The sequence below is a fragment of the Oryx dammah genome, unplaced genomic scaffold, assembly GCF_014754425.2.
Source record: "Oryx dammah isolate SB20612 unplaced genomic scaffold, SCBI_Odam_1.1 HiC_scaffold_18, whole genome shotgun sequence".
Lineage (NCBI taxonomy): Eukaryota > Metazoa > Chordata > Mammalia > Artiodactyla > Bovidae > Oryx > Oryx dammah.
In genome coordinates, this window is record NW_024070202.1 from 47,401,974 (window position 1) to 47,423,153 (window position 21,180).

The following is a 21,180-nucleotide window of genomic DNA, read 5'->3' on the forward strand; positions in this document are numbered from 1 at the left end:
ACCAGTCCCTGACCATGCTGGTGCCCTGATCTTGGACTTCTGGGCTCCAGAACTGTGAGAAATGAGTGTCTGTTGTTTATAAGACACCCAGTCTGGTATTTAGTTCTAGCAGCTGGGATAGACAGACACTGTCCCTAGCCTCTCCCCGCCACACTATGCTGGCTCTGGGAACCTTACAGTCTTACCCTCGCTCTCTCTCAGATGAAGCTTGCCAGACCCTGCTCCTACAACAGCCCAAGGTCATCCTGATTTCAGGCAGAGGGAGACCCAATCCCAGGAACCCTCTGCACCAGCCTCTGCCCAGCAAGTGCCTCCTCACACCCAGGAAGCACTGGAGGTCACATGCAATGTCACACGGCCTCTCAGATTCTCTACTCTGGTAGGGCTCTCCTGGACGGTAAAACACTGGAGCAGATGCAGCCCACAGGATGCCACAGCTCCTCTGAGCCCTCGGCCGGCACTCCTAAACTGGCCTCATGCACACGTATTCCTGGTAGCTCTGATGGGGAGCTGCACCTGAGTTGAGAGGAATCATCCCAGACAAACAGATTCTCTCCAGGCCTCTGTCTGACTCCCATCTGACACCACATCCAGAGCAGTGCAAGTCACGGGGGCCCAAAGGGGCCTACAGCCCAGGGTCCCTCAATGGATAAATGGACAAACAAAATGTGCTACATACACACAATGAAATATTATTTGGCCATAAAAAGAAGGAAATTCCGACACATGCTACCATATGGATGAACTTTGAGGACATGATGCTATGTGAAACAAGCCAGTCACAAAAGACAAATACATACAATTCCACTTATCTGCAGTACCTAGCATAGGAAAATTCACAGAAACAGAAGGCAGGGTAGAGGTTTCCAGGATTGAGGGTGGGGGGGGGAATGGGGAGTTATCACTGAATGGATACAAAATTTGTTTGGGATGCTGGAAAGTTTCTGGAAACAGATAGTGGTCCTAGCTGCACAACACTTTGTATGTGCTTAGTGCCACAGAGTTGAATACTTTAAAATGGCTAAAGGAGTACACTTTACGTTAGGTACATTTTTAAAAGTTTAAAAATTAAATGTGTTATAGACTGTGACTTAAAAAGAAAAAGGCAACAGCTGCATCTGTCTTTACCTCACTTTTAAAAGATATGAGGATTTGCTATATTGATACTTCCCATAAGAGCCTGACACACCAAGAACGTGACCCTAGCACTTAATCTCCAGGTACAACACCTCCACAGGGGCCTAACACCTTTGGCCCCTGGGCTAGCTAAGACCACCCTGGATGAAAGGTGCCACATGAATGGAGACATCTCCTTTTCCCTGCCCTTCCCTCCACCCATAGGCAGCTGATTTCTCTAAGGAGGCTGGGCAGCCAAGCCCATTCTGGGTCGGCATCAACTACCATCCTGTTATAAATCCTTCCCCACAAAGCACTGGAGACTGGTCCTCTTACTGTGCCAAGAAGTCTTTTTCCTAACCATCTGTAATCCATTCAAAGGCACCCAGCAGGAAGCGGTGGCAAGGAAAACCCCTGCACAAGGCAACTGGCAGGACCACCTCACCTCTTGCTCACAGCCAACAAGAGGAAGTCCTCCTTTCTCTGGACACAGAACATCTGGGGGAGTACTGAAAGGTGCCGGGGGCCTGTCAGGGCCCAAGTGTACCTAGACAGATGCACGCAAAATTTGGTCAGAAACGCAAGCTGTACTGAATTTTTAAATTAACCCTGAAGAAAATTCATTTGAGAAAACAAAACAAACCCCAGACCCTAAGAGGGAAAGACAATAACAATATATGACAACTAACCTCAAAAATGCTTTCTTCTGATTTCTGTGGACAATGAGACCACAACTTCAAGTAGCTCCAATCCTTCTCATCGTGGGTCCCCCTTCAGTCTGGTGGTGTCAGCGGCTGCTTCCTAACAGTGAGAGCTTCATTTTTTGACCCTATAAGCTGAAACTCTCAAAGTGTTTCAATAGTGAGCTGAGACTGGCCTATACAGGCTTGTAAAAGAAAATTATTAAATTGTCAGGAATTTGGTGAGCCAATTAAGAAATTATTAAAAATCACATAAGCTAAAATTAAATGTGCTATTTTTTAAAAGAGAATAAATACTCAAAACAACCACTTCTATTTATCTTGTTACATCTTACTATTATATATGCTTTGGGCAGAGGTTGAGAACTTTCTGCAGAAAGGTCATAAATATTTTAGGTTCTGAGGGTCTCTGTCTCAGCCATCTCACTCAACCATGGCGGTGAATGCAAAAGTACCCTGAGACAATAGGTGAATGAATGAACATGTCTGTGCTCCGATAAAACTTTATTTACAAAGACAGATGACAAGGATTTCACTGATGGACCATAGTTTGCTAACTGCTGCTCTTTCTTTACATTTACTGTATCTGCACAGAAGAAATCCTATATAAGGGCTCTAATGTGCGCCTCTTCCCAACTCAGTTCACTGATAACATACTGATGTGAAATGCGGTGATATGAGAGCTTACATCACAGAAACCATCAAATGCTACAAATCAGGGTTTTATTTGACTACCTAGTTTTAAGAAGGTGATGCAGAAAACTTTAGAGATGCAAATTTTAAAAGTATATCATGTTGATAAAGAATATGCTGGAGGCTGCCAAGAGGGAGGGGGTGAGAGAGGGATGAATCGGGAGTCTGAGATTAGCAGATGCAAAACTGGTATACAGAATAAACAACATCCTACTGTACAGCACATGGCAAGCCCAAATGGAAAAGAATATGAAAAAGAATATATATATACATATATATGTGTGTAAAACTGAGTTACTTTGCTGTAGAACAGTAATTAACACAACACTGTAAATCAACTATACTTCAATAAAAAAGAGAAAGAGAGAAAGTATATCATGTCGATAGCTGTATTTGAAAAGCACAAAAAAAGAGACCATATTCTCTTGGTACTTGAGAACTATTATCCAATTCAGCAAGGAAGTCGCTGTTGTCACCAAAGATCGAGCAAAGTTCCCATGTACATCTTTGTTCTTTCGCTTTCATCTTCCTCACTGACTTAAATGAAAATATCAACCAGCACTTACATCAGATCAACACTTGCTGTCAATTTCAAACTTAGGTTGGCCAGGGGAATAAGATTTTAGCAAAAATCAACAAAAGCATTCTGTGAGAATCAACTCATGATATGAAATTTACCGTAAAGAGTATTAAATATTGTATGATTTTTAAACTGTATGCTAAACACTCTTTTTTCAGTAAAATGTATAATAAACCTATACATGTACACGTGCAAATTTGTTTAGAGAGTGAGCTGTTAAGCATTTACTAGCACAACATTGATTGTGATAGAAAAGAATTTCCTGATTAACTTCCAGAGCAGTGAGACCTAACAGAGAAAGAGACTGACCCTACTCCCAGAACAATGAATAGCATCACATACACAAACATTACCAAACAAAAAAGGCACCTGTTTCCTTGAAATGCCATTAAAAAAATGGAATTATACAGGGTACCATGTAGGTGTGCCATTGGAATATATTATGAACTGTTTCTCTTCAGTTTTAAAGGCAGATACAGGATTCATCCTAACTCCTTTTTCTAAAAATGACTTTCTGGAGGAGCTCACAGCCCTCACTAGGTCTAGCCATTGTAGCCATCTGTGATGAAGCACTCAGGCATTCACTCACTCATTCCTCAAACACGAACTGGCCTCCAATTACACGTCCTCACCGTGCTCTAGACAGACACACAAACCAAAGAGCCTCTGCCCCCAAGTTAAAGGTCATGCAGGCCGCAGACTGATAAAACCTCTTCCTTCCCTGGGCTCCATGCATTCAAGCCACATTCACAAAGTGAATGAATTCCACATTTCAGTCCTGAGTTCCTGGAGGTCAAGGGCCAGGCCAGGGCTAGCATGCCTCCCCCCACCCCCGCCCCCCACCCAGTGCCTGGGTGGTTGGTCACTTTCGAGGGAATAGATGCTGTAGGAACATACAGAACCTGAGGAGCATCACACAGTTAACTTCAGCAGTTCACTGATCCCAGACTAAATGCTGGACTCCTGCTGGAAGGTAGGAGAGGGATTATTTTAAATGCAATTATCCTCTTCCTTCCCCAAATTAAAGAAGAGGATCACCTGAGTGTGTGGGAAAATGTTTCTCAATGTTTTTAAACTCATACTCTACTGAGATGTGGTCACACTTTACTTCTAAGCTTTGCACACAAAGCTTGCTCTATATATCTAGAATTTCCCATTGACTATGGGTTTTCATACTACACGTGCATCTTACTGAAATATGCCCAGTTCTTGCCCTTGCTCCTCCCTAGCTCAAACCATGGATGTTCAACTTCTTACTCTGAAAATTGGTAATTAGAGGGGAGAATGTAACCCTGCCTTTTTAGAAGGAACTTAATAGTTCATCTCTACTAATGACAAAGAGCTCTTCTTTATATATGAATGTCAGCCAGTAAATGTAGATCAGAACAACAAAATTTATTTTTTATTTTTTTGGCCACATCATGCGGCTGACAGGATCTCGGTTCCCAGACCAGTGACTGAACCCACACCCTTGGCAACAGAAGTGTGGAGTTCTAACTACTGGACCACCAGGGAATTCCCAGAATGATGGAATTTGAAAATGACCACTCCACAACTCAAGAAACAACTGATCCAGCAAGGATCATCAATGGAGGTCAAGATGGTTCTAAGAAATTTCTTTTTGGGGAACAGGGTTCTCAGTCGGTGCCAAAGCATCACCCACAGAATGGCATGCTAACTGTAAATAGAAAACATATCTTTGCGATAAAGAGAGGTGGTCACCACATTTCCAAGTGATCAATATCTAATACTGGGACACCTGACATCATGGATCCCTGCTGAAATGTTCAATGAAGCACTTAGAATCACCTGGACATATTTTTGCCAAAAATGGTGAGCCTAAATCTAAGACTTTAGCTCTAACTTCTGGTATGTAGGGTAACCAGATCATAGAAAAAGAAGGTAAATGAAACCATAAGGAAGTGATCAGACAGATCAGAATGGGAAACAATTTAAACAGCAATGTTTTTTATATACATACACACACACACACACATATATATACACAGAAATACACACATGCATATATATCTCTATACATATATATACAAACATCCATGGTGGGGGTACCACTCTAGATTTAAACTGACTAAAGAGGCATCAAAACCAAATGTAATTCATGAACCTTGATAGGATCCTGGATATATATTTTAAAAATATATTCAGAAATAAAGCAACTATAAACTTTTTTTTATTGGGGGGACAATAGGGGAAATTTGAATACAAACCAAATAGTAGATTCTATTAGGGGATTAACACTAGTTTTCTAAATGTTATTCTGGTATTATGATTATGTCAGAGAATGCTTTTATTTTTAGAAGATACATGCATGCATGCTTCAGTCGTATCTGACTCTGCGACCCCATGGACTATAGCCCACCAGGCTCCTCTTTCGATGGGCTTCTCCAGGCAAGAATACTGGAGTAGGTTGCCATGCCCTCCTCCAGGGGATCTTCCAGACCCAGGGATCGAACCCACATCTCATTATGTTTCCTGAATTGGCAAGGAGGTTCTTTACCACTAGGGCCACCCAGGAAGCCCTTAGGAGACACAAGCTGAAGTATTTAGGGTGAAATATCAAGCTGTCTGCAACTTACTTCCAAATGGTTCAGTAAGAACATACATACATATTTATATAAGATGAGGCTCTGATAACTTAAGTAAGTAGCTCAAGGTTACACAATCAAATGTGTCAAGATGATAAATATTTAGAGGTGAAGTGTCATGATGTCAACAACTGATTTCCTTTCAGATTAAATGTGAACTGATTTTTTTAATTCTAAGGGATGCATTTGTGAATGCCCATAGTGCTATTATTTCAACTTTTTTCATACATGTGAAAATTTTTAATTGTAATATAAAGATGGTGGGGTAAAAAAGAAACAAGGGTGCAAGTGGTGGGGTTTACCACCAAATCTGAACCAAGAAACTTCATGCTGCTTAAAGGTGCCTATGAGCCAAACCACAGCACTCTTCCAGTGAATTTTCACCACTGACGCAGGACCTCATGGAGGATCCTGGGGCTGCAACATCCTATGCTAAGCTGAGCCTTTTTGCTCTTTGGAGCCACCCGAGCAGAAACTTCAGGAGGCTTGCTAGCTCTCAGAATTGTAACAACGTCAAAAAATCAGGTGCTAAATCAAAGAGAGTCACAGATCATCTCCAGACTGCTTTCTAAAGAGGAAAATATAAATGTAGAGTTGTTTAAAGGATATAGAGCTTCAGTTTTATGAGATGACAAAAGTTTAGGGGATTAGTTGCAGGACAATGCAAATGTACTTAACACTCCTGAAAGTGAAAGTCACTCAGTTGTATCCGACTCTTTGTGACCCCGTGGACAATACAGTCCATGGAATTCTCCAGGCCAGAATACTGGAGTAGTAGCCATTCCCTTCTCCAGGGGATCTTCCCAATCCAGGAATCCAACCCAGTCTCCTGCATTGCAGGCGGATTCTTTACCAGCTGAGCCACCAGAGAAGCCCAAGCATACTGGAGTGGGTAGCCTACCCCTTCTCCAGGGGATCTTCCCAACCCAGGAATTGAACCGGGTCTCCTGTAATGCCAGTGGATTCTTTACCAAATGAGCTATCGGGGAACTGTACCCTTAAAAATGATTAAACTGATAAATTTTATGTTATTTGTATTTTACCACATTAAAAAAAAAAGAAAAAAGAAATGAAAATGCAGATCTATCAAGACACATACCTGAAAACCAAAGTGGATGTCTAGCTGAATTGTAGCACTCCTTTTAGTTGAAAACAACTCAGGGAAGAAAAAGGGAAGATGTGGTTCCTTCTCCCTCACCCCCAAATCTACCAGATTATAATGAATGCAGTTGTGAAAATAATATATCAGGTGAGCAACAGAATGGCCACAAAGTGTAAGATGTAGGGGCTGAAGTGCATGATGGGTATGGCCAGCAGCACGGTATCCAGAAGCAGGGCAGGCAGCACAGCCTGTGAGGCTGGGAAAGCTTCTGCAGAAGGAATGAGGCCTGGGCCCTGCAGCAGGAAAGGGAGGCAAAGACCAAAGATGAGGACGAGGAAGGAACGGGGCTGGTAAGGGCAAACCACCTGTCAAGATTTGCAGGGACTGAGGCACAGGGGACCCCAGAACACTGCATTAACTGCAGTCGATGGGGGAAGTGACGATAGGTTTTCACTCCAGGAACAACCTGATAAAATGTGACTTTTCGGGAGATTAATTTTGAATTGGTATGCTGGGAAGATGGAGACAGGGAGGCCAATTAAGCAGCTATTATAAAAACTGAGGCTTGCCTGGGGTGGGGGCAGAGGGAGTGGAGGGAATGGAGAGGGGTAGAGGACTGCTCCTACAGAGAGAGCAGGAGGGTGAGAGGAAGGGTGGGAGGGTCTTTCTCAAGACAGTGGCTAAGGGAAGATACAAAGAAAGCTCTGCACTTGCACTGTGTCTAAGGGGACTGGGGGTGCAGTAAGAACATCCATGAGGGGTTGTCCAATACAGCACACCAGAGGGGTGAGCAAGGAGCAGGGCAGGCTCCCACAGAGCAAACCCTGGAGGGAGGGGAAAGCCAGGAGGGGGGGCCAGCAGGACAGATGCAAAAGTGGGCATCACCAAAACTTTGGAAAAGAAAATAAGGTGTCCCAAAAGCTTGAAGTCAGTCTATTATCTAATGAAATCCCTAATAATCTCATTTGGAAAGCAAACAGCCTCCCAGTCTAAGGCTGGATTATTCTATATTGGATTTGCACAAAACAGAGCCAGCTCTCTTTTTAAAGGTCTTCTGCCAGTAAGTGTTTGGTCTGAGCCTCTGAAAGTGGCAGGGCTCTCTTGAGTCCATTTGCCCTGCTTCTGCAAAAGATGGCGAGGAGGGACACAACAGTCAAGGTCAAGGGTGTAGTGCCAAAGAACAGAAGCCTGGAGTCTAAGGACAGGGCTCACCAGGCTGACGCTGGTGGGTGGGAAGAATGGAGCCAGCCTCACCCAAACATGCCTTGTTTCACTTTCCCGACATTTCCCTTTCTTCCTGACAGTCTGAAGCAGATTCTGTCGTGTGGGAAAGGTCCTCCAGCCCACGAGCTCTTGGCCTCTCTGGGAGGATTGAAACACTGGCCAGCAGACCAAGTGACTGGGGCCCATGAAAGGTCACTTGAAACCCCACACTGATGAGGGAACTGAGTAGGAGGGACAGTGCTAAAGAGGAAACATGTAAAACCACCGAGAGAGAGAAACTCCAGTTCCCTCTAGGATCAGCCGGGGCCCCACTACCAAATGCAAAATGCCCTAGGTAATGGGGAGTAGCTGAAAGCCAGAATCATGGACCTGAACATCACCACGTGGCCCTGCCTGCATATGGGAGATGCATTCTGTGTCTCTCTTGGCCACTCCAGTCACAGACTCTTCTTTGTCACTGCCCCTCAGCCAGTCACAACTAGGGTGTCTCTATAGCTGAAGAAGGCAAAGGTCTTTCACACCCACTTAGCAGGTGCACTGCCCATCAAAAGGACACCTCTAACTGGCAGGCAGTGAAAAGGAGTCTCCATTCCATCATCCAAAGGAGAACATCCTTCATGAAATTACTAACAATCTCAACGTCAAGAGGGAAACTGAAAAGCAGCCGAGAAAATGTTCAAAAGAAGGAAAAAAAGAGAGAGAAATCATCACTGTCGATAGATGCCCCTGGAGTTGCTTGGCAACCATCTTTGCTAACACCTTCTCCCAAAAAGGAACAGTTTGAGTCAGCTCCTGAGATATCCCCGAGGCCAGGGCTCTGACCACAGAGGCCCCAGAGCTGGGGCTTTGGGATGAAAAGCATTACACTGAGGGGAAGAGCTGGGGCCCTATCAGCAGGCCACTGGCTCACACACATGAGGGGGAAGAAAAAAATAACCATTTTGTTTAAAGATCATGCCTTTTGAGGCAGGGCTAGTACTAGAGTGAGGCAGGGCTGGTACTAGGGTGAGGCAAGTGAGGTGCTCAGGCTGCAACAGTTAAGGAGGCCCTTGCTCTGCACTCGCAGGAGCCTGTGTAAATGTGTGTCCTGGATGCCCTGCTGGCCTCACCTTAGTTCAAGCCCTGCTCCTAGAGCAACATTAGGACACAGTGCTTAAGAGTACTATCTCTGGGGGACTTCCCTGGCGGTCCAGCAGTTAAGACCCTGTGCTTCCAAGGCAGGGGGTACAAGCTTGATCCCTGGTCAAGGAACAGATATCACATGGCATATGGTGCAGACCAAAAAAAAAAAAAACAAAAAAAAACTACTGTCTCTGGAATCATCCTGCCTCTCAGTTGAAATCCCAGCTCTTCTTCCTCACTGTATCACCTTGGGTAAATCACTTAAGGTCTCTGAGCCTGTATCCTAATCTCTAACATGAGATTGATAACAGGAATTGTCTCACAGAATGTCATGAAGATTACATGAGGAAAATGCACATTTAGTTATAACCAGTAAATGGAAGCTAGGATTGTTACTTTTAAAACCACATAAGCATCATCATCAATTTTTAAAACACGTAAGCAGCTCCCCAGAATCCCTTAAACTGAGCCTATGGAAACCAAGTGTCTGGGAGTGGTCCTGGTGTCTCAGATTTTTAAGAGCTTCACAAAGAATTCTCAAGGTGGGCAGGGTCAAGTGCTACTTCCTGTAACCGAAGTTCAGTAATATCAGAGCCACCGGGGAAGCTTGTTAAAATGCACACTCCTCTGCTCTAGGCCGAGTGCTTCTGATTCAGTGCCACTGCAATCTGGGATGCTAAGTTAAGTACCTAGGTGATTTCAACACAGGGTCCCCCAAATGGCTACACTTTGGAAAACTGAAACTGACTCACCCTTGAAAACTCACAGCACAGGAACATGGGTCCAACTCCTCTTGTTTTTATTCCTGGCATCCTTAAAGCACCAGGGATAAAATATTGACTAAAGATGGCCAGTGAGCCCAGGCACACTCCTGGAGCAGTAAGGATGCTATGTGCCCCTTGGCAGTGGCAGCTCGTGTAAGGCAAGGAAAAGGATCCAAGTGTCTGGTAAAAGTGACAACCATCATAACAAAAGCTTACATTACTGAGTACCTAATGTATGCCAGATAGTACTTCATGTATTTTCACATCAACCCTAAGAGCTGGTATTATTCCTATTCTGAAAATGATGAAACTGAGGCTCAGAAAAGTTATCTTACTACACAGCTTGTAAGTGGCTAGGTTCAAATTTAAATAATGCTCCATGAAGCTTCTGAGTCTGCAACATCAACGTATATTTGCAGTAAAATATACCTAAAATTTTATCATTTTTAAGTGTTTGGTTCACTGTCACCACCATCAATCTATCAAAACTTTTTCGTTTTTCCCACCTGGAACTCTATACCCATTAAACACAGATTCTCAGTAGAGAATTCCCCCTCCCTAGGCCCTGGTAACCTTGTTCTCAATGTTCTCTACTCTTGTTCTCAATGAATTTAATTCTTTTAGGAACCCTGCATAAGTGGAATCATACAGTATTTGTCCTTTTGTGGCCACTATGCTCTTAAAAAGAACTAGACACCACCTTGGCCTGACACGACCAAATTAAGCACGTGTCTCAACCATCTTCCATACCCTGGTTAGTGTCATCAGTTTGGATGTCCTGTCTCCCCAACCCCAACCTGGGACTCCATGACCTATTGGAGTATTGGGGCAGGGTCACAGAGCTCCTCCACTCTCACCGTCCCCCAGCAGAAGGTGTCCTTGAACTGTTCATATTCAGAGAATCACAATCAGCTTCACAGAGCAGGTTTGCTGATAACTGCTTCTGTGTTCAAAGAGCCTGTCAGTGAGTCACTTTTATCTCTTCCTGGTGTTACTCCGTCCTGCCCTAGAGAGTATTTACTTGGTTTACTTTTTTCTTTAAGCACCCGATCCCTATAATTGGCAAGCAGAATTATGTTACGAAACCACAGGTACAAGGATAAAGCATCCATACAAAAACAAAAGCTTTCCCCACAGTGGAATTCCAGCTTGACTTAGCGGCAACTGTATAGCCAAGACTAACACCGGAACGGTAACGGTCCTCGGCCTTTGTAGGAAGCACTTCCCTAGACTCTCATCATGAGTTCAAGTGCCTCCGGGTCCAAACCCGGGTCCATCCGGCTGATGCAGCCAATCTGAGCTCTGCCATGGGAAGGAGTAAAGAGCCAGCCAACGAGCATTAGCTGGGAGCCCATCCTCGGCACAACATCGTACCAAGAATTTTAGGAGAGAGAGACACAAGGAAGTCAGCCCTTGACATTCAGTTTCTATAGTTTGGAAAAAGGTCAACCCATTGACCAACTCTCTCCCTTTCCATTATGGCTACCTTCAATTACTGCAGGCATGATTAGATTCCCAGTGGTCAAGCCCTGGAGATTCTCCCATGGTCCCCATGAGGCAAGACAGGTGTAGGGGCTCCCAAGAAGTGACCCACAACACTGGGGAAGGTAGATGCCTCTCCAGCCCTCTGCAAGGAGAGGGGCAGCCTCTTCTCAAGGTGCTGTCGGCCTGGGGGAGGGACATACAGTTGTGGGCAGCTACTCCTCTGACCTTTCTGAAGTCTTCTGTCTTGCTCTCTGGCACAGGGGTGTGCTCCAGCCTCACTTCCATGTCCTAGGATTTTCTCAGTGGCGCCCTGTCCACAAACAGCTGGTAGTTGTTCTTGAGAGGAGGGGTAAAGTTGGGAACGACCTACATCACCATCTTGGTGACGTCACTTCTGGGGCAGTCACTAGATGATCCGAGTTTCCAGGTGTGAACACTGGGCCACCTCCAGGGTTGTGGTCCTCGGGTAAAAAGATGTTGATGAGGACAGGGTCTTGGTGTGTCTGCTGCTATCACTTTATGTCTACTTCCAAAGGATGTCATGAATGAAAGAAAACGTCGTGAACGAAAGGTTAGCCTAAAGGATATAAACACGATGCACACAGAAAATCAGGCAAAACCCAAATTTGTTTTTCTTAAACCACTTCTGGATTGGAGACAGCAGGCCCCTGTAAGCCACTGGCTTGAGTGAACACGGCCTTCTAGTCCTAAATAACACCACAGACCACTTGGCACGTGGGCCAGAGCCCTAAGGAATCAGATCCTGCTCTGCTCTCCCTACTTTCTAATCCTTAACGTGGAAATCCTGAAGCCAGCCGCTCTGCTCTCCATCATGTGCATCCCCATTTCAGACAAATCCCAGGGGTAATCAACTGCACAGAACGCCAGTTGTATTTCCAGCCTGACTTTAAATATAAACTGAAATCCTTAATGCTTCACCATGCTGCTTTTGACATCAGGGGCCCCCATACAATAAATGCCATTATTATCAGAATCGGTGGCTTGGGGTCTCCTCCACCCACAGTGAGGGAAGGCTGAGCTGAACCTGAATCTCAGTGCTATAACCATTTACTATGGACATAAAGGTTTGGAGGGGTCATTTGGAAATTTGGAGGAAAGCTCTGTGAAGGGTGGAGTCTTCTCCATTTAGATGCTTCCAAATGTAGCCCCCCGTGGACAACAGTCACAGCTCCACACCTGTCTGCTGAGGATTCAGTAAGGCTGCCTCACTGGGAACTTGGGCCTAAGACACGGACAGATAGTAGCAGAACATTGCTGAGTCTGTTTCTCTTGTGTTCTTACCTTTCCACCCTCACGTTACACCAGTGGTTCTCTTATCAGGCTGATTTGGCACCATCCCAGCCCACTCCTGGGATCTTTGGCAATGTCTGGACACATTTTTGGCTTTTTCAACTCAGGGGAAGGAGAGGTTCCACTGGAATCCAGGGATAGAGGCTAAGGATGCTGCTAAACATCCAACAACATCCCAGGTCAGTGCTCTGCCACAAAGAAGTAGAGTCCCTGCTGAGAAACTGTACCACTCTCTGCGTCGCTATCGTCACACAAGTGACAGACTTTGTAAAATTTTCTAGAACATTCCATATTCTCTCACACTTTGGGCCTGCACACACATTGTTTCCTTTAAATCTGTCCTGCCCAGCTCTGCATATTCATTTTCCAGGTTTTAGCATAAATAACATTTCCTCAGGAATACACACCCTGAGCCCCGAACCTAAATTATGCTCCCCGTCATGCTTTCCAATGGTACCCCAATTTTCCCTTTCTGAGCACTCATCACGGTTGCCACTACTTTTTTAACATTTGCCTTGGCTGCTAGGATGGGTACGTCATGAGGGAGGGACTTGCACTCGTTCACAGCTGTCCCCCCAGGCCTAGCCTAGCGTCAGCCCACCGTCACTCGGTCTCAAAGGCATGACAGCAGCCAGGAGAGCAAAAGCAGATATTAAAAACTAACCAAGGGATTTCCCTGGTGGTTCAGTGGTTAAGAATCCACCTTCTAATGCAGGGAACGTGGGTCTGATCCCTAGGCGGGGAATGAATATCCTACATGCTGTGGGGCAACTCAGCCCATATGCCGCAACTATTAATACTAGGCCACACACCACAACTAGAGAGAAGTTCGCTCACTGCAACTACTGAGCCTGTGTGCTGCTAGGAAAAAGACCCCGTGTGACCCACAAAAGTCCTACGTGCCACAACTATGACCTGATACAACCAAAAATCAATACAAATCAACCAATAAATAAAAACTAAGCAAGACACTCAGAGGCTTAAACTACCCTCCCGCTATGCTGTTGTTTACTCACTAAGTCGTGTCTGACTCTTTTGCAACCCCATGGATAGTAGCCTGCCAAGCTCCTCTGTCCATGAAATTCTCCAGGCAACACTAGAGTGGGTAGTATTTCCCTTCTCCAGGGGATCTTCCCAACCCAGGGATCAAACGCAGGTCTCCCGCATTGCAGGCAGATTCCTTAACCAGCTGAGCCACAAGGGAATACTGGAGTGGGTTGCCATTTCCTTCTCCAGGGGATCTTCCCGACCCAGGGATTAAACCCACATCTCCTGTATGGGCAGGTGAATTCCTTACCACTGAGTCACCAGGGAAGCCCCATCTTCCCACTATGCAGGCACAAAAGAGAGAGGCAGGCTGAACTGTCTCTGATGTGGACCACTACCTAAGATAAATGGAAATGGCAAGATACTACCCAATACTTATAGGATGTTATCAGCCACATGGGTAAAGCAGGCAGGAAAAACTATCCATGTACCTACTTGAATGCACTTAGAGGATCTTGCAAAGGATACACAAGCAACTGGGGACAAGGGTAAAAGACTTTCTTTTTCACTGCATATCCTTCTCAACAGTGTAACATGTGAACATTATGGAAAAAATAAACATTTGAATGAGAGAGAGAACAGTTTACATCTTCCAGCTATAAAGTGTCATTCCTTCCTGTAGGCTGACATGATGAGAACCTAGCACAGGCTAAGTGGGCTTAGGCAGCAAGAGCACATGCAGTGTTTCAAAGTGTGCCCAACCTGCCTACCTTCCTATTTGGGGAGGAGCTAGGGCCACACTTTCTCCACAGAAGAGCTCAAGTACACAGAAATACATGTATGTATAAAAAGATACTTATTTTAGAAGCTCCGTATTTTCAAAACTAGATGGATTGGAAAATGCCCTCTCTCAGCTTTGCCATCTCGGTCACGGCGCTCCCCCTTCTCTACCAGCTGGATGAAACCGTGAAGTTGATTCATTCTCCGAGTCCTCTCCTCCGTCACGTCTCTCCTCCCTGTCACACTGAGGCCACTCCACTTCTCCTATCCTTTCATCCCAAGCACTGGGCAAAAGAAGAGAGATGATAATGAAATGCCAAAGTGAACAAATGTTGCTGCTTATTAGCAAAAGGGGAGGAAGGTAGGCTTAATGGAGAAAGAAGTTGAAATTAATGGTGAAAATGAGGTTTATCAGAGTAATCTGTGGACTGGGTGTCTTCCCATTGCCTATTAGCATAGATAGCAGAGTTGTCTGTATAATGATAAAGGGGACCAGTCCACAGTTTCCCATAAATCTCAACCACTTGTCGCTAGCTTCCCTGACTTGGATTCCAAGAACCCTTCGTTCTTACCAGGTCAGTTACCATCTTTTCTCTAATTTGCCCCCATCCAGCTATAACTGAAAAATTCTTAAACTTGAGTTGAACACACTCCCATGTTCCCTGCTTCCTCCTGTGCTCCAGCCTAACTCCACCAGCATTAGCAGAACACCAAACTCTCACAGACACAGCAAGATCTTACTGGCCCCAGAACAGTTTTCAGACTGGAAGCATTCCACAAGTCTACCTACATCAAATCAAAACACCTGGCAACGCTGATGCACAGAAACACGCCTGAAGTAACGAAGGTAGGCCTCCAAAGGACCCAAACAATGATCCACTGAGGACTTGCTATCCTTCCTGATCGAACAACGCATCAATCATTTAAAAAATATTTTTTAAAACATCCTGGTCCCCAGAAAGAACTCTGCAAACTCTTCTCAGCCATAAGTCCCAAACTGCCAAGGTAATTTTTTCTAGCACTTGATAAAACTTATCAATGACTATATATCAACTGTACTCCATCAAAAGCATGGATATCACAGGAATCAGCTTTCAAAAAATCTTTAGCTTTATGAAATTATGATAACATGGTTTACTCTAGAAATAAAATTTCTGATTGGGTATATCTTTTCCATTCATCACTGGTTAGTTAAAAATCCTCATTAATTATAATAACAAAATTTTCTAGAACTAGCTTCATTAATATATGATGATGATAATCTTAATAACATCTAAAAAATAAGAAAGGCACAAATTCATTAAGCATTTACTATGTGCTAACTCTTTTGTATTGTCTTAGTTAATCCTCACAACAACCCTGCTATTATCTCTGAACTTTTTGGGCAACTTGATATATAGTTCAGGACATCGATGAGCCATACATACCTGGTCCTTACTTATAAATGCACATTCTTTAAAAAATAAAAAGTTCAGGTGAGGCAATTAGAAAAGAGAGGCATCTTTCTAAATCACAAAGTTTTCCCTCAATTAGCTTAGAAAAATGTCTTCCAATAAATCTATGAAGCTAGAGAAAGAAAATTATTTTAAAAGGTTAGCTAGATGAATTGGCCTTCCTTGGAATTTCCTATCATAATGGCAGCTTACAGATTAGGCTAATAAGGTTTCTGGGACTCTTCTTTTGAGGAAATCTTAGCACTTCAGATCCAGGTCTATCCCCTCTCCACTATGGGGAACACATCACCCTGGGTTTTGGTCACAGACCCTTAGTTTTCTCAGTCTTAAAGTCCACACACCACTCACAAACTATTTGCAGGACAATTACGCTTGTGTACGAGATGCAGTGATGTTTGGCACCAAGAGCTTATAAAAAAAGAAAATAAGTCCAGTTTTTGTAGTTTAAGATATTTCTAATGTGAAGGCTTGCTTTTTGTGTTGTTTAGTCACTAAGTTGTGTACAACTCTTTGCAACCCCACGGACGGTAGCCCATCAGCCTGCTGTCCATGGGACTTCCCAGGCAAGAATACTGGAGTGAGTTGCCATTTCCTCCTCCAAGGGATCTTCCTGACCGAGGAATCGAACCCACATCTCCTGCACTGGCAGGTGAATTGTCTACCGTTAAACAGTCTGTGTAGTATGACTGCATCTCAAATGTAGGTACATTCAATAAAGGAACTTAAGTTCATAGGTCTCAGAGGGACCAGAGGAGATTTTAAAACCACTCCCTTACTTTACAAGAAACAGAGCAGGCCCAAACAAGGAAAGTGAGGTTCCCAAGGTCAGACACTGGAATTAGAAAGCGGATTCAAAGCCCTCTCTCCTGCTCCCTTCACCCTTCAGTCTCAATATAACCCCACATGACTACATTCAAGCACAGAAATAACTATGCCTTCTGAACCCAAGTGATGATCTGGCAAGGTTCAAAAGTATTTGCCAAAAAAAAAAAGCATTTGCCAAATTCCTCTTGACATGATTGCAGCTAACTCTGGATAAACCGTAACATGAGTGTGAAGACTTTATTACAGAAATCTCAAATCATTCAGCTAACATTTCATACTGATATAGGTGGAGTTGAAGTAGAAAAAGATTCAAGGAATGGAGAAGGAACTATATTACAATAGTCAGGTTGTTCAAAAGTCTGCAAGTCCTTCCTTCCTTCTGAAGCTGTGGCCAGATGGAGGCAGAAGATAAAATGATTCTTTTTTCATTTTTCCAGCCTGGCTTTTCCCTCAGAGTTTAGTCCATAAAAAATATCATATCACAATGTTTACAGCAGCATTATTCACAATAGTAAAAAGATGGAAACAAGCTAAATGTCCATTAATGGGTGATAAACCAAACATGATATATACGTACAATGGAATATTATTCAGGCATAAAAAGGAGTGAAATTCTGATACATACTGCCTCATGAATAAACCATGAAAATATGATGCTAAGTGAAAGCAGATGGACACAAAGGGTCGTATATTGCAAATATATAGTATCTAGAATAGGCAACTTCATAGAGACAGAAAATAGAATACAAGTTTCCAGGGCTCAGCCCCAGGGGAGGGGGAATAGGAAATTATTATATTAATATAATGGAAACAGGGTTTGTGGCTGAGATGATGAAAAAGCTCAGGAAATGAATAGTGTTGAGAGTTGTACAACACTGTGACTATACTTAGTATCACTTAGTAAGTATACTTAGTATACTTCAGTATCACTGAATTGTGAGACTTTAAAATGGTTAAAATGATAAATTTTGTATTTATTTTACAATAAAAAAATTCACATCAAAATCTGGATCATATACCTTCATTTCTTAATTGGAATTCCTAAATTCACCTATTAATTGTTATTAAAGCAGTCTCAAGACCTGCTTACTACTGATGACATCCTGGTCTTTCTATGTACGCTCACCACCTGGAGAAAAACAGTCACACCCAGGCCACATTGTGTCCTGCAGAGATCCATCCACAATCAGGTACCTGAGACTTCCCACTCAATGACTCCAGCAAGAAAGCCAATGGCAAGACGAAAGCAATCAGTGTTTCTGGGGACTTTGGCAACCAAATATCCTGATACCAAGTCTCAGCTAAACCTTTAAGCTCCTCACCACGGGAAGGAGAGATACAGTTCATGTATATATATACACACACAATCTATCCATGAAGAAAACTGTGTGCGTATACAGGAACTCCAGGAACTGCTAACCCAGGCCTGCTCCACCAGGCCCACAAACAGAGATTTCAGCCCATACATGGCTATTTCGTAAACTGAGCAATCTCACAGTTACATTGAAAAGTGGGGCTCTGTAATACAAATGCACATAATTAGGAGCAAAATCTTTGTATCTTTACAGGTGAAAGCAAGATGTAAGCTTACATCTTTAAAGATGTAAGCAAGATGTACCACTTGTGGCTTCTAAGGAAAGGAGAGCTTTACACTTTTTTTTCCCCTTAAAACAATCTATTTCTCATGAGGCAAAGAGAATCTGAAAATAAGGGTCTTCTGAAATAGAAGCTGGGGAAGGTGCAGATTATTTTTGTGTGTTATAGTCATAATCTATCAACCAGGCCTAAGAGGTGCCAATTCTGGGCCATACCATGACCATTATTCAACTTCAAAGGTTGTCACAAGCTCATCTTTTCTGGAAACCTCTTCATTGCCACTGGTCTGATAACTGAGTCCCATAAGTTTTTTAAAGGTGTCAAGAGTTTGTGAAGAAAAACAATTTCCAGTGATACTTTCCAATGCCAACACACATGGACACTGAGCACAAATAAGCTGCCACTTGTAAGAAGGCCACTTGACATCATTCCCTTGTGCATCCTAAAGACACATGTCAAGATCACACTAAGATATTTAGAGGCAAACATCTTTAGAATACGGTTTCCTTTCCAATCAAAGTGCTTAATTAGCAGAAACATTATGCTAGAGAGCTGCCCTTGAATATGCATGCACTTTTAACCTCCATGTCATTTTTTTTCTGAAGCACAAATTCTCCTCTCACTGGATGGCCAGGAAACAATTAGGCACAGAAAATCAACTGTCTGAGGTGTGATCCACAAAACAAGTTCCATCTTTCCAAGCAGATTTCGGCTGCCTATCAGGGTGACATCGCGTTTTATGAGGGAAACCATCCTTTGGCATCTAATGGCCTTTTTCTCCATTCATTTTGGATGAGCCAGGCTCCTATGGCCTAGTTATGGCTGAACACTTTCCACACTTCCCACCAACCTCTTTTGCACTCCTGCACTTCCTCCTACCTCCAATTTCAGTCAAACACATTTACACGATACCAGTTAGTAAATCACAATTCAATTGAACCCATCCATTCGCTCAACAGAAGTGGTCTCTGGAGTTGCTCCATGTGAAGCCCATAGGCCACAGTTACATATGGTAGACTTGCAAACATGAATAGGCCATGATTTATTTATGATGACCATGTGTGTTTGATGCCCAGTTCCAGCAGGCTGTGGCTTCACTCACCTGCCTCTGTCTGGGATGACCTAGCTACTCACTGTGTTCCATTTTAGGTACTGTATTTCCACGCTGGGGAAACAGAGATGGGTGACCGGCTGGAGGCTATATACACAGATGCCCCTGCTCACCACATTAGAATCTGTGACCAAATGTAAAGTGGGCCAAACGTAACTTGCTGCAAAGGTTTGCCATGTACCATGGTTTTTAGTGGAGAAGTAGCTGCTGGGATGACTGACCACGTGGGGTTCATTAAACTGTTGTGTATTTACCCACAAGGAAGGCTGGGATGCTTGTGAGTGGAGCCCTGCTCCTCATTTCAACAATTTCCACCCCCCACCATTTGGCAATAATGCTCCAAAGGCGAATAGCAGATATGTATCAGAAGGTCCAAATGTGGACTCCAGCTGAAGTGCAGGAAACTTCTGCCTTCAGTAGTCTCGACCCCTCTACCCCCCAGTTGCATTTGTACTTTGAAAGAAGTTAACATGAAGCAGTAGTCACCTGGGCGTGCTCAGTTTTTGACAAGCCTTAGTCACTCTGTACCCAGCAGAACAATTCACATTATAGTCGAAATCCTGTGAAGACTCTGCCACACATGCTAACACTAAAACGCCAGTAGCTCCACTTACCTTCTTTATTAAGCCTCATAACCTCCCTGCTTTTTCCACCCTCTTTTCCAGCCTCTTCTAAATCTACATCTGCAGATGAAAAAGAAAAGGAAAAAAGAAAATAAGGAAAAAAAGAGAGAAAAAAAAGGGGGGGGAGGCAAAGTCAAGGGGGGAAGGGAGAGTGTTTATTTGCAAACAGATCGATATAAATACTGGATATGAAAATCTTTCAAAAATTGACAATGCAACATTTTCTCCCAAGTCCGGATTTCCATCTACCTGGCCCATATAGGTACCAAAAAAAAAAAAAAAACTATGCAAGCAGCAACAGAGTAGCCTTTTAAACGGATACACCGTGGGGCTGTGAAAGCCCACCCCGCGGGCTGCCACGGGGAGAGGGCACAGACAGACAGACAGACAGCCCTGGCAGCAGGGCCTCTCTCTGTGCACTGATGATCTGTCTCTGTGTGTATTTATTTAGAGAGAGGGAGAAGCATGGAGGACACCGGGGGCCACTCTCTCTCCACACACACACTTTTTCCCAGTGGCTCTAGGTGAATGGAAAGGTTACAGGGTAATAAAAGGAGGAGGAGGCGGTGGGGTTCTTACTGTCGGAGCAGTGTAATTTGGCGGCGTCGATCCAGGAGGACCAGGGTTTGCCCAGAAACGCCTCCGGACTGGGCACTTTGCGATCCAGTGTCGCCATTGCTCTTCCTTCTTGTTGCTTTTTCCCTGTTCCTTCGGCAGCAGCAGCCGAGAGACACGGGATTCGAGAACGCTCCGACGTCATCTTCGGAACGTTCCGACATTGAGTGTTCTGAAAGGGGGAGGGAGGGAGGGAGGGATGGGAGGAGGGAGGCGGAGGAGGAGGAGAGAGCAAGGAGGAGGAGCCGGCGTTCAGCGCCCGGCCGGGCTCGGCTCGGCTCTCGGCATCCGCGGCCGCCAGGGGCAGCAGAGAGGCGCCCCGAGGCCCGGCGCCTGCACGCCTGCCGCCAGCACGCCCGCCGCCGGGGGCGGGGCTGAGCGCCGGGACCAGAGGATGCAGTGCGGGGCGTGAGGATGCTGCGGCTCCGCCGGCCTCCGGCGCCCGCTAGCCGGGGTCCTGGGGCCAGACATGCGAGAGGGGGTTG

General features: G+C 44.4%; 1 protein-coding gene across 5 annotated transcripts in view; it reads right to left on the reverse strand.

Annotated features, from left to right (window-relative positions):
- The window catches only part of ATXN7L1 (ataxin 7 like 1), a 256,387-nt gene extending 235,431 nt beyond the window's left edge, over positions 1-20,956 (reverse strand). For 4 of the 5 annotated variants that reach the window (XM_040260795.1, XM_040260794.1, XM_040260793.1 and 1 more), the window contains exons 1-2: positions 20,660-20,872; positions 20,072-20,140 (exon numbers count right to left, since the gene is read on the reverse strand). In XM_040260795.1, coding sequence (XP_040116729.1) covers positions 20,072-20,140; positions 20,660-20,840 — 250 coding nt within the window. In that variant the 5' untranslated portion in view covers positions 20,841-20,872. Of the gene's footprint in view, positions 1-20,071; positions 20,141-20,659 lie in introns of all 5 variants that reach the window. The other variant, XM_040260797.1, reaches the window with a different exon arrangement.
- Between the last annotated feature and the right edge of the window lie 224 nt (positions 20,957-21,180).